General features: G+C 47.9%; 1 protein-coding gene across 1 annotated transcript; it reads left to right on the forward strand.

The window, feature by feature from the left end:
• Positions 1-1,761: 1,761 nt before the first annotated feature.
• Positions 1,762-13,288, forward strand: KCTD19 (potassium channel tetramerization domain containing 19). Its single transcript, XM_065734210.1, is given in 18 exon segments — positions 1,762-1,807; positions 3,208-3,230; positions 5,606-5,781; positions 5,783-5,815; positions 6,091-6,251; positions 6,394-6,497; positions 7,105-7,247; positions 8,993-9,076; positions 10,132-10,228; positions 10,476-11,112; positions 11,241-11,303; positions 11,734-11,922; positions 12,198-12,233; positions 12,236-12,304; positions 12,307-12,350; positions 12,493-12,594; positions 12,850-12,936; positions 13,271-13,288. Coding segments are annotated over 18 exon segments (2,112 nt in total).
• Positions 13,289-14,224: the final 936 nt, after the last annotated feature.

Consider the following 14,224-nt stretch of genomic DNA (forward strand, 5'->3'; position numbering starts at 1 on the left):
GACGAGTGCTGGACAAACGGAGATGAAGGCTTGCACCTCTGCCAGTTCAGCTGAGGACTTGGACAGACAGGGAAACTGAGGCACAGCCATCCCCTAGCCCTCCATCTGGCTGCTGCAACAGATATCCCACTTGTGATGAGACAAAAGCAACCGACATCCCCCAGGGCTGCGGGATCAGATGGGCGTTAAGAGAAACGAAACACATCTGTAGCTCTGTGCATGCCTGGCAGGTTCCTAGAAGCAGTGCTGGGTGATCCATCTGAAAAGTGATAAAGGACACTGAGCACGAATTTAAGCAAACTTTTCTGTCACTGCTTTGGGGTATTTATTCGGTACACACACCTAAAGGATAAAAAAAACCAAACGCAACCCACCAACAAAGCCACTTCCAAAGCATTCATGCATACGTGTGCAGAAACAACCTTAAACAAACAGCAGCACACGAAGCACAAAGAGATATTCAGGCATCCTGGCAGGGCGCCTGGCTGATGTCAGAAAACAAAGCTAAACAGAAACGTTACTATGGATATTTATTACTACGGCTGGTGGTTTGGGGTTGGCTTTTTTCTTTTTGTAAGAACTAATTGGAAGCAGTTTTTTGCTTTGGATGTAAACATCTCCTTGCAGTACCTGCATTGCTAGCCACGCGTGATGTGTTTCAGCTCTGGGAGCACGGGGCTGCAGATTACAGCAGGGGGAAGCCTGCCGTGCTCCTGCCCGATGTTACTGCTGCAGATTCAGCTGCTGGTCTTGGGAAAGTCATGCAGTCTGGTGGCCCTGAATCTCCTGGGAGAAGCCAGCACGCTGAGGTGAATTACCAACTGAAGAGAAAGCTGCCGAGCTCCATCTCTCTGCTTCCCAAATCTAGGTTTACTTGCTTTCTTGAACCAGAGCTTTGAGAACAACGAGGAGCTCCACGTGGTGAACGTCACAGCTGGCTGAGCTGGCTCTCTCCTCCAGGTGGGCCACGTAGATTTTGAACTCCCATTAAGCACTGACAGCTCAAAGCACTCAGGCACCTCATTTGCTCACCCCATGTGCTGGAGCACGACGCACAGAGAAGGAAGAGAACGGTATTCCGTTGGATCAAGAGACAGCTTGGAGCTGGTACATCCCACAGCCTGAGAAAGGGAGCAGGGGACCAGCCTGGACTGTGACAACCTGCAGAAAGATCACGTCAAATAAAACAAAACTGCAGCTGAAGTGCACGTGCGACATCTGGGAAATGCAGTATTGCAGCAGCTTGGCTGTGCACGGGGGATGGACAGCAAGAACTGCTGCTTGAAGGTTTGCTGCAGAGCGGGCAGAGCCACAGCACTTCAGGGCTGGACGGGAGACAAAACCCAGCAGAAAGAAGGCTGCAGAGGGAGGCTGATGAGCGTCGGTGTGCCTGTTTTCCTGGGAAGCAGAATGCAGCCAAACAGCTCCTCTCTGTGGCAGCCGGCTGGCCAGCACAGATGCTGATAAATAAACACTGCTTGAGATGAGGGAGAGGCCTGGGAAGGATCCAGAGCGATGCTGCTGGCAGAGTAATTAAAAACAGGATGAATGGGAAGGAGTTGGTTGACCCCAGTGTCTTTGAGGGGAAACAGAAAGGCTTCTGAAATGCTCTGCTAAGGACGGGAGGATTGCAGTGTGCTTTGCACCCCTGCTCAGCCCAGACTCAAAGGGGAAACGTGGCAGGGCTTCACCACCATCTCAGAAAGAACAAGGGCAATCCCAAAGGCCCAACTGCAGAGATTTCCAAACAAGGGCCTTGCCATGAGATACCAGTTCACCAAACTGGAGATACGTGCAAACCAAACAGGTGAGTCTCAAAGTTCTGCTGAGCTGAAGATAGTGGAGAGCAATGGGAACCAACGCCTCGGTGCAAGTCAGGTGTTAAGGAGCTGCTCTTAATTCCAGGTGCCACAAATGGGATAGCTCCCACAGGAGTCATCCCACTGCTTCCACACACAAGGAGCATCCAGCACATGTTAGATGGAAATCCTATTGGAAGACATCTTTTCTCTTGGTAATTAAATCAGGTGATTAATCCCTTCTCGATTTCATTGTCACAAGGAAGCTGTGCCCATTAAGAAGTTCACAATAAGGTTATCTTCTGATTGAATTTCCATTAGCGTGTTGACAAAGAAAGAGAACTAAAATCACCTACCAGAGCAGCATCCATTCCATCGAGTTGTTCAGCATCCTGAAGCTGAGTCCTTTGGACTCCAGGATCACTTCTAGCTAAGGTTGAGGAGCTGCACCCAGCTGTCAGGTGAGTGTCCACCAGATACGAATGCAGAGCTCCTCTTTGCTTGTATCCCATCCAGCTGGGTGAGGTGCCAGCTCCCCAGCACGCTGCTGCAGGTCTCACCACTGGGGGCTGAGGGCTCTCTGCTGACCTTTGAGCTGGGAATGATGCTGTGCCATTGAAGCCAGCAGGCAAAGCAGAAGAACCACTGGAAACAGAAGATCTGTGGGAAAGAGAGAAGCAGGCAAGCACTCTCAGATGTTGTACCCTTGAGTCCTCCACAAAGGGAATGACATAATACAAATGGTTTGCCTATTGACACCAGGCCTTCACAGAGGAAAACACTAGGGCATATATCCAAAAATACAGAGGGGAATATCTCTCCCAGAGGCCAACGTCTCACTAATTTCAACATCAATCAAATCCAAATGCCTCCAGGGATCTGGGATCATGACTCTGTCATTCTGCTCCGTAGAGGTGTGTGTTTTTCTTAGAAAAGTCCCAAAGTTAATGTCTGACCACAGACTTTAGAAGTAAAATGCACAAAAACATCTTCGTAACAGTGTGTGATTAAGAAGTGAAGCCTCTCATGGGTGCCCTGTATGCATTTATTATATGTGACTGCGTATGATTTCTCACGTTCTCCTCCCAACCTGGGACAGGAGTAAGAAAGCAGAATCCCACCAGCCCTGCTCATAGCACAGACTGCCCATAGGGACTCTCCAAACACTGACTCCCTTTGGCAGCAGAGCTTTTAAACCAAGAACAGCTTCAAACTGACCAAGCTGGAGAGCACAACAGCAGCCATCCAGCCTCCTCCAGCACAAGTCGGCCTTCACTGGAACATTCTCACTGTCAAAACCTCACGGTATTAATGAGCACAATGAAAAGTTCCAGTTTTGCCACTGATGCCATCATCAGAATTAGATACGGAAGATGTTCTGCTTGGCTCCCTGTTCTGCTCCCCCCAGGGCAGCAATGGACTGCCGCCATGGTAGGGCAGAGCAGCGCTGCTCTCAGCCCGGCCCGGGGGGAAAGGAGGGTGGGTTTGGGTCCGGATCCCCCAACCCCTCGCAGGGTTGCACTGGGCAGCCCCACGTCGTGGTGTTTCAGTGGGAGAGATGCCCTGCTCTGCTGCGGAGCGGTGGGAGGGAGCAGAGGGGCCGGGCAAGCTCGCTGCGTGCTGCTGCAGCTCAGCTCTCACCTTCATTAACAGTAATTTGTTCCCCCGTCCTCTTGCCGAGTTCCTTCTGACTCCCTTCCTGCAGCCTTTCTAGCAGGGGAAAGGACCTCACAGTTTCACACATCGTCTCCCTCCCCCAAGAACTGCATTCTCCATTGCTAACACAAATGCTGTCTCTTTGGGGGCAGGGCAAGACAGAAACTGGCTGTGGGTCTTATCCGTGTGAAAGGAGTGGGGGTTGGGTGGGGAGGGGAGCTCCGTGCCCAGGTGATGGTGATAGGGTGAGGGCTGATGCCCTGACGGGGTTCAGGTGGGATACTGGGAACGATTTCTGCTCCCAAAGAATGGTGAGGAACTGTCACAGCTGCCTAGGGACACGGGGCATCACCTGGAGGTGTCAGAGCCGTGGGGATGTGGCTCCGAGGGACATGGCCTAGAGCAGCCACGTGCATGGGCTGACGGTTGGAGTAGGTGATCTTGGTGGATTTTCCCACCTCAGTGATGCTACGATTCTTTTCCTGTTGCGTGGGAGGGCACATAGTGCGTGTTTGTGATTTGTTACTGTCTTGGCACGACACTGGGTTGGGTGAAACCCTCACACTGCTCATTTCAGCGACCTTTCACCACTTGTGACCATAGCTGCACACGGAGGAGTGTATATAGGGATGTGATGCTCTAGGTCATTAGCCCCGTACTTCAAAATGTATCTTATGGATGCTACCTCAGAACAGAAAATAACATCGTGGAACCACGAAGGTCGGAAAGACCACCAAAACCACCTATTCCAACCATCAGCCCACACCTCTGCCTCCTCTAGGCTGCTACATCCACTCTCTTCTTGACCACCCCCAGGGACAGTGAGTCCCCCACCCCCCAGGGCAGCTGTGCCAGTGCCTCACTGCTCTCTATGAGAATAAATTGCTCCTGATATCCCACCTGAACCTCCTCTGGTGCAACTTATGGAATCTTTAAGGCTGGAATTACCAATGGGAAATGTCAAGTCCAACAGAGCTTTGAAATGAAATGGCATGTTGGTTCAGAATTGACAGGTTCACTGTTCCTCCTGACGTGCTTTCCCCTTCTGTCTGAAGGAACCGGAGAGCACTACTGAATCTGCAGAAGAAGAGTTGATTAATTTTAATGTCGGTGGATGGTATTTCTCATTTCCCAGAAGTAAAGTCGCTCAATTTCCTGACTCTCTGTAGTGGAAAGAAGCTTCTGCACAAGACTGGTCTGAAAATCTAAGACTGTTTATTGACCAAGATGGTTTTGTATTTAGGCACCTTCATTATTACGTGCAGACTTCAAAGTTATCCTCTTTCAGCTGCGCCGAATTGGATTTATTGCACGAGCAAGCATCAGTTCTGCAGCTGACACCTTTAATGCAGGTAAAGCTTCATATATGCTGGCAGAGCACTGAGGGGCTGTGGAGTCTCTCTCCTCGTAGAAATTCAGAAATCATTTGGGTTCCTGGGCACACTGCTCAGGTTGGTCCTGCTGGAGTGGGTGACCTCCAGAAGTTCCCCTCCAACCTCAAACCTGTCTTTCTGTCACCACTATATATTTGCTTACGTGCGTTGCATTTAATATTCTCTTGTGAAATTGTCTATTTGAAATGTATTAACACAGTCAACTTTGAGCTAAGAATCATAGAATGGCTTGGGAACCATTGAAAGGAACCCCAAGGATTAGCAAGTTCAAGCCCCCTGCCCCAGGCAGGGCCACCAACCTCCAGATCTGCCCCAGACCATGCTGTCCAGGGCTCCATCCAACCTGGTCTTGTACACCTTCAGGCACAGAGTACCCACAGCCTTCCTGGGCAGCCGGTGCCAGCAGCTCACCACTCTCTCCGTGCAGTTGTGTTAACTCATTTGCATGAATGCTCGATCTGCTGGGTAGTTGTAGAATCATAGAATGGTTTGAGTTGGAAGGGACCTTAAGGGCCATCTGCTCGCAGTCCCTGCAGTGAGCACCCACAGCTCCGTCAGTGCTCAGAGCCCCGTTCCCTGACCCCGGCTGTCTGCAGGGCCGGGGCAGCACCACCTCTCTGGGCAGCGCGTATCTCACCCTCCTGAGCGTGAAAAAACATCGTCCAACCTCAATCTCCCCTTTCAGTTAGAACCCATCTCCCCTTGTCCAGCCACAGCATCCCCTTCTGAAGTGCCTGTCCTCCTTAAACACTGAAGGGCCGCGCTCAGGGCACCCCGCAGCCCGTTCCCCCCTACCCCAGCAACGAGCAGCACATTTCGGTAACGAAGCCCTCGTGCCCTCGGTCGTCAGGCGGAGCAGCGGAGCGGTACGCGCTGGGGCTGCTGCAGCACTCCCCCGATTCAGCACTCGGACAGCTCCTGGTGGGCAGCGACCCGGGGCGGCGGGGTCCTCTTCCAGCACGCCAGGCACTCGGGGACTGGGATCTGCTGGGAGCCTATCGGGACGGTCCTGGGATCGGGGCTCCCCCGTGGGCTGGATTCCGGCTCTTGATTTAAAAAGCGATAATAACTAAAGATATGGGAATTTCCGAGTAAAGCTCAGGAGGCCAAACAATAACAAATAAAGAGTTTCTTTTTAAGGTGAATTTATATTTACTGCCTTGTACTCATTAAAAAATAAGCAGTATGTGTAACGCAGAAATACAAAGATTAACAAAAACGTGACTCCTCCTTTTGGATAGGAGCTGGTTGGGAACTTGGCAACTTCCCCTCACTGAGAATGCCACCGAAATCCAAGAGCTCTGCGCTTACTTGGACAAAGAGGACTTCCCCTGTGAGCCGATGAAAGATGCTTTAAAATGCTATTTGAAGCAACAGGTGTCACCAGAGAGCAGAGATTACAGTAAGTCTCAGTTTTTCTTCTGTTGTAAAGTACAATGAGCAGTTTTGCCTGAATGCGATTAACAAATGATCCTTTTCTCTGCCCCATGCTTCAGCTGGTAGGATCCTAATTGTCTCCTTTCCATTTCCTACTCCATTTCCAGATGCAGACTGGACAGCAGAAGTGTCAGTATGCACACTGCATCAGATTGTGAAAGTTTAGGTAGGAAGTGACTGGTACGAAACGTACTTACAGACTTTACTGAAGGTACAGATAACCCATCGTGCTGGCTTAACGTGACCCTTCCCAAGGCAGAATCTATAGTTCTAAAGCAAGTAAGCTCAATTTCTAATAATAGGAATCATCTGGATGGTTTTGCCCTGAATGTTAGATGTATTCCTATCAAGTGGAATATATTCAGGTACCCGAGGCAAACAAATTTTGGACTTCTTAAGAAAGTACTTTCTGGGCTAAGAAGACATTGGGTAATAAGATCAGCAGATGTGATGGAAATGGCTCCGTTCATTCACTGATAAATGAAATAGTGAGTTAAAGAAAATCCCCTATAAAGTTGTGTTAAATAAATGTGGAGTTATAGACATACTGATAACGAGGTGCAAACACTTAATGTGCTTTGCTTTGCTGGATCGATCAGAGCTCATGTGAGCAAACTGTTTGGTTCCCTCTGAAACAGATGTGGCTGTGGGAAAGGCTTCCTCCAAGACTTTCTCCAGAGCTCAACAAGATTAATACGTGATCTAGGATTTCTCTCCTACATTTGGTAGTCGAAAAATTGCTTTCACATGGGAAGAGACATCTTCCTCATTTGAAACGATGTTCTTTCTACTGTCTTAACATCTTTTTATTTCTGTAGTACCCAGAGCTGCTGTCAAATGACAAGAAAGTCAGTTGGATCACTTATGGGCAAAGTCTTCTAATCCATGGAGATGGGCAGATGTTTCGACACGCTCTCAACTTTCTAAGGCTTGGGAAATTGTTTTTGCCTGCAGAATTTAAGTAAGAGTGAATTCATGGGTTTCTGTTATATCAGCTGGTTGTAGGGGAGACAAGCACGGGCATCTGGCTTCTAATTTTCTTAGAGATACCATCCAAAAGAATGAAGAACTCTGTTTTCGGTCCTGAAGCAAACAGTCTCTCTAAAAACAAACTGTTGGCATTTGGAGACTATTGTGAGATGAGCATACCTTCATTTTAATGAGAGGCATAGCAGTGCTTGTCCTGTGGCCAAGACCACAGATTTGGGCGCTTTGCACACTCTTAGCAAAAAGAAAAATGTTTTTATTGATGGGAAATGTTGAATTGTTCTTCAGGATTTTTGTTCTGTTTTTTGTTTGTTTGTTTGTTGTCTGGTTGGTTTACATTATATATATTTTGATGTCAGGGACAGCGAAGTCTGATTTAGTTCAACTGAAAAATATTTCATCTGCACCCTCTACCGGTATCTCTGTTTTAATGCTGAAAAATCTCTTTCCAAAACTGCAGTGGTATAGGAAAGCAGGAACAGAAGCAGAAGGGAGCACTCTTCCTCCATAGGCATGCCACTCTGTGAGGTCTCTCACATTTATGAAACAACAGAAATTGTGATGGCTTAAACATCCATCTCCTAAGGATGTTCCCACAGCATGCTTCCCTTGCCCATGAGGTTGGGCAGCACAGCCCACTTGGTGCCTTGGCCTCTAGTAGCATTCCCTCTGGGACTGGTGCTTCTCCCACCGTTGCCCACAACATTTCTTTGCTTCCAGCAATGAAGGTCTGCGTGAGTGTGACAGCAGAAGATCTCCTGGCTTCTTCAGTCTTTGAAGTCTTTTTTTGGCTCTAGTTGGCAGGCTCTCTCCAGTTCAGATCAGGGCCTTTGAGCTCACCAGCTGATGCAGTCAATTTTAGCTCAGTTAGCTGTTGTATATATTTTCATTCTTTTCCCCAAGTCAACAGAAACATTACACTGGTGGCTGCGTTAATCCATGTTTACTTTCATGGCTGACATCAAAGGCACACAGGAAGCCAGACATCAGGCACCACAGCTCTATCAGTGCAAGCAAACAAATACGACTGGGAACGTTTCTGGTCACTGCATTTCTGCTAGTGACCTGCCTTCACCTCCCCGGGGTGCAGGCTCCCCTCCTCCTGTCCTTTGTCAGCAAAACCATGCCTGGGAACTGCTGGAAGGGCAGCACGCGGGATAGGGCCAACTGAAATGCCAACACGTTGGTAGTGGAGGGAATCACGTTCTAGGAGCGTTTCTGAGAGTGAAGAGTTTCTTCAAACCTGTGAATGTTCATTATGGGATTCCCTATGGAAAATGCCAGAGTGAATTTTTAACATAAGGATCACATCGCAGAGCAGGAATCTCACTTCTCAAAACCAAGTCCGTGTCTTTCATACCCACAGTTAATGGGAGAAGGAAAAAAGGAGGACGTATTTTCACTTAACCAGGAGAGGGGCAATAGCATAGAAGTCAGTGGTAGTTAATGCTAAGATTTCAATTGCTTTCAGTAGAATCAGACTTTTTTTGCTCGTTGTTGGGATATTAGATCTGAAACATCTAATGCAAAAGGTCAGTTTGGGCACTTTCCAGCTATTCAAAATGATAGGGTTTTTGACCACAAGGTTATCGTCACTGCTGTGAGCGCATCTTTCATTTTGTGCAGTCTGCTTAAGCTTCCAGAACTGATGTATCACTGGATGAGGTAGTTGATAAAATTGTTTATCCAACGATTTTACTGTTAATTTACACCTTGCAGAGAATGGCCTCTGTTCTGTCAGGAAGCAGAGGAGTACCCGATCCCGTCCCTTTTAGAGGCACTTCATCGCTGCCATGCGTACAGGTACGTCCAATATTTCTTCTTTCTTTTTTTACTTTTTTTCTCCAGTATAGCATCCTTTCATCTGGGCTAGAAGTAGCTGTCCTCTGAAATGACAGCAGCTTTGTCACTGCCTTCTGAGATACAGCCCCTGCAGGATGAGTGCTTCCCTTATCTTTTGGGCCGTGTTTTTTCCCCATTAGTTATTTGGATACGGAAACAGTAATAGAAGAGCCCTCAGCCAGCTCTCCAAGAACTGAGAAAATGAGTCCAGACAGGAAAAATACTACAACTCCTTCAGGAAACCATTGTACAGGGATGCAGGACTGAATGGGCTCAGCCCTGGCTTTGCCAAAGCCCTGCTGGTTTCTGGAGGCCCTCCAGAGGGTTTGCTCTGGCATTATAAAATCTGTGACTCTGCAAAACCCATTTGTGAACGCTTTATTTCCTGTGCTCTTTAGGGAGCCAGATGGGTTCCTAGAGCTCCTTGCTAGGTCCATCAGCCAGCTGGATGTGCAGCCTTCTCAAAGGCTACACCTTTTATATCTGTAGGCAGCTCACTGGGAGGCAGAGAGAAGCAGCCACTCTGTGCTGCCTGAATTATTTCACCTTTTCAAAAGCTCACGTGTAGCTCAGGCAATCACCAGCAGGCGCTCACTTTCCTAAGGAGGCTTAAAAGTTGGTTTTGATTCCATGCATGCAGATGATTGGCCTGGATGTGAATAGCTTTCCTTCCCCCAAAAGAGTGAAAAACAAACCCCAAGTCAGCCTGGGTTGATCAGCACGGCTCACATACATCCACTGCTCAAAGTTTTGTGGCTGCTGGAACGGAAAGATCACTTTTAGCACCTGTGTATCAGTAGCATCACAGTTCAGACACTCTCAGTGCTGGTGAGCAATGAGGGCTCCCGGGCCTTTGCTATCTTCACGTTACGCACTAGTGCTAATTGTGAGCTCCTTTCCTTCCCCAGTTGTGATAAAAATGAAAGGGATACACACAGAGCCCCAGGCGAGTGAAAGCTCTCACAGCCCCTCTTTGCAGGGAGGAGTCATATAACCATCATAAATCTATTATCTAGGTTATGGATCCAAACCAAGGAACTGAGGAATGGAGATGTCTTTCTGTGTAGAGCGCCTTGGAACAAGGAGTGTGAGTTCAGCAAAGCTCCCGGAGAGGTAAGATTGGGCTTTCAGAAGGCACTGCCATACAACGCTTTGATGAGCACTCAGTGGTGCAAACAGAGCTGGATTGGCAGGGCAAGGCTAAGGCACAGCTGCCTTAGGAGTGAGAAAGCATTTCCAGAGATGAAGAACTTGGTTCTTAAAGGTTTGTATTACAGCGAGTAAAATAGGCCTCTTGGTAGGAAAGGGAAGACTTGTACTTCCCTCCACACAGAAATAACAGTCCTTCGCTGTGCTTTAGGTGCATTCACACGCAGCTGTGGGTTGCAGTGAATGCTACATCGATATGTGGATTAACATAAAAGATCTGAAGGGGAGACAAGACAGCAATGGAGAGAAGGCAAAGCCTCTCAGAGCGGTGCCACGAGCCAGGGGCACCAAGCGAAGAAACACTGCTGGAGGGTATGATAAAGCCTCACCCAGCACGGTGAAGTCCAGCACGCGTTTGGAAAGCTCTCCAAGGAAGAGAGGGATGAGAAGAGGTTTAGCAAAACAAGCAGAAAATAGAGCCTCATCCATTTACATCCTGAAATTACTTCCCCTGGTAAATGAAGGGGGCATGCTGAACTCCAAGAGATGGGATTTTAAGCGTGTGAAGGAATCTGATGGCTGTATCACGGGCAGTGTACCTCAACATGGTGCTCCTGAGGAGGACAGAGGTGTCAAAGCTCCTACTGCTTGTCCTCCTGGGAAAATGAGCCTTGCTATTCAAGAAAATGAGCCCAAATTTGGGGCTGAAGAACAGCAGCTGAAGCAAGATGTGTCCAAACACAGTTTGCCAGGTAGTCCAAGCACTGGAATGCATCAGTTCAGCACCATCAAAACTACTCTGCCAGTGGGAAAAAGCACAAAGAACATAAACAGGGAACCAGCAGAAGGTAAATGATCGCTCTGTGACTGTTGTTTGCAAAAACAAGGGGAGTAATTAACTGAATCAGTTCTATATACATGAGATACTTAGGTCCTGCTGCTGGTCTCATCCCTTTCCTTGTCCTCCTGCTCATAGGAAGTTTTCCTGGTGAAGGAAGAGACAAGAGCTTGCAGATGGAGCCCACCCCTAGGACAGGTGGTAAGTTTGCATAGAAGTGCTGGCAAAGCAAGGAGCACCCACAGTGATCTGGTTTTATTTCCATAGCAGTGCGAGGCAGATGAGAACTTTTTTTTTCCTATTAAAAAAAAAATCCTCTTTCATAACCCTTGTAAGAATCCAGGCCTAAAAGGTGCTTGGGTTTTGTTAAGCTGTGTGGAATGGCTCCTTTTCCCCGTGGAAGAGGGAAGGAGAGGAGAGCTGTAATGTTGTGCTAAAGGCTCTAATGGATCTGATGTCCAGTTTGCCATTTTCTGTCCACTGGTGCTTCACTCTTCCTGGCAAAGACCAAAAAAGAGCAGAACTTTAATAAGAAGATGATTTTGTGGTCACGCTTACAAGAGAACAAATGTCTTTATCCACTACTGCTACACAGGCTTTGCTACAGAGTTCAACCTGTACCGACTCACAGGACCAAGGGACAGCCAACAAACTCGAGCTCTTTGGGAAGCTCACAGAAACGTGGGAGTGGTTCTGAAAGTTGAACATCCTCCAGTGATAGGCAGCGATGGCTGCCATACATGGAACAAAGAGAGTGTTTATAGCACTCTGCTGGGCAGCATCCAGCTGGAGAAGTCAAAGCCTTGGGCACTACCGCAAGGTTAGGAGGTGAAAATAGCTGTAGGGTGCTGCTACTGTACCTCTATGACCAGGGGGAAAAACAGAAGAACATAAAGCAAGCCCGAGATCAATGGCCTGACATCTGTAATCGTTCAGGCAAATGCTGACACTGAGCTCAGATTTGAAAGCTGGCTGCAGGACTCCTTGGGAAGGACAGGCATCAAAGAAGCCAGCAGTTGGATGATTGAAATGTGCCATGCTGGGACCACATCCTTTTTTTTTTTCCTGATGGTTTTGTTGACCTGTTTCTTGCAGACACTGTTTTCCTTTGCTTTACTCTCTCCCACGAGGAGATTTCTACGCCAGGAAGTGCCACTTCTTCCTGACTGATGTCATCCTGGACTCCATCAGGCGGAAGGATCCAAGGAAGTCACGGCCAAGGTGATGATCCTCGTGAACATGCTGTGGGTAGGTCCGAGTGCAGAGAGTAGAGCTGTACCTTCCCAACCTCCTCAGGCTCTGCTGGGGAATCAGGGCACTGAAACTCAAGGAGTGATGGAGCTGTTCTCAATTGCCTATTGGTATGACCACGCTGTGTTCTGTGTTTTAGACCCAGCAGATCACAGCCAAGGAGTTTGTAGGAGATCTACTGAGCATAGAATACTTCAGAGGGGACAGGAATGTCCGTGAGCAGCTTCTGAAGTGGGTGGAAGTAAGTAGCACTGGCCACCAGGTGATGCTGTAGGGCTTCTTGGCTTTCCCCCTGAACCAGTTACTCTTCCCGGCTGTTTGCTAAAGAATCAAATAAGGCAGGGGCTTTACAGCACAGATTGGCTCCTGCCACGATGAAAATGTAGGAGTGTGCTGCTTGTTTATGACACTGCCCACAAAAGAAGCGGGCAGATGGCTTCTGGTGGTTCTGCAGTCATGGAGGGGCCTAACACCACCTGGTTCTGTGCTTCTCCAGTTCACACTGCCCCTGGCGTGGAAACACAGCCGCTGCCTCCAGCTGCTGATACAGAGGGCTCGCTCGATCCGTCTTCACCTTGGGAATGTAAGTTCACAGAACGTTAATAAAACCTTGTTGTGCAGCCCCTCTCTCCTGCTGCAACAGGATGAGAACACATCTGAGCTTTTTTTTCCCCACTCCCATCCCCCACCCTGGGAAGAAAGCAGTGTTTCAGCCCCTAGAGAGTGTACCTGGGTGTGTGGGGGCCAGCTGTGCTCCCCAAGGCAGGGCTGCTCCCTGGCAGACTGAAATCACCATACCACACCACCAAGATTCATATAAAGAAAATAACCTTTATTAGACAAATTGATCAAACCCTGAAAAAAAAAAAAACAGCATCAGGTAAACATTAAGATTTTTGTGTATTTTTTTTTTCCAGCAATACAGAAACCTTTGAAACTGAAATTGAGACATTCAGGAAGTCTCTTTTTTTGCATTGGTAAACACTTTCCCTCCGGTGCCATGAGCTACTGCTGCCTTGACAGTGCCAAACCTTGAGTTAACTTAGCAATTACTTCAAAATAGGAACTTCTAAACACGTCCCAGTGCAACTGTTCCCCGCACAATTTCGTATACAAAGGTGTCAGCTGTGTTCTAGCTGCTGTCTAAAGAAAAAAAATTGGTATTTTTTTTTAATTAAAAAAAAAAAAGCAAAACACATTCACCTCATTAAAAATAAACAAGTGTTTTATGTACAGTACAGGAACTTCCAGAGTTGAAGGAAGGTTTATATGCAGAGGGTAATGCGTGGCTGGGAGCTCTGCTGCTCACCAACCCTGCAGCTGGCCAGGCCTCAGGTTGCTGCTGCTAGCTGAGAACTGGGCCAGCAGCTGCACAGAGGAGCTGGGTGGGCACAGCTCGGTCCCCCCACCACGCAGCCCCCTCCCCTGTCCCTGCCTCACCTGGGGGAAGGCACTCCTGCTGGGCACAGCAAGCTGGTGGGTTAGCACAGGAGAGCAGGGGGTTAAAGACAGAGAAGCTCAGCACCGAGGCAATGGAAGAATGGTCTGAAGAAAACAATTCACTGTAACAATGAAACTGCTTTTATTAAAACAGGAGTGTTAAAGCCAAGAAAATAAATTATTGCTATGATAGACATATTTAGAACATAAGGAAGGACGTTAAGCTCAAGCTCCAGGTCAGTATAACCCTGAAACGGAAAGTTACTCTACTTTTCTTAAATACCTTGGTTTCTCTTCTCGCCCTTCCAAAAACTTTATAAAATGTGCAGCTTACAGAACAAACAGTAACTGAGTCACGTGTAACAAAAATCTGTACAGCACATAGCTTTAAAAATAATACATTTTTTTCTTTCAAACAGCTATGTTACTTA

This window comes from Cyrtonyx montezumae, unplaced genomic scaffold, assembly GCF_038088225.1.
Source record: "Cyrtonyx montezumae isolate F1298 unplaced genomic scaffold, pur_monq_1.0 scaffold_17, whole genome shotgun sequence".
Taxonomy (NCBI): Eukaryota; Metazoa; Chordata; class Aves; order Galliformes; family Odontophoridae; genus Cyrtonyx; species Cyrtonyx montezumae.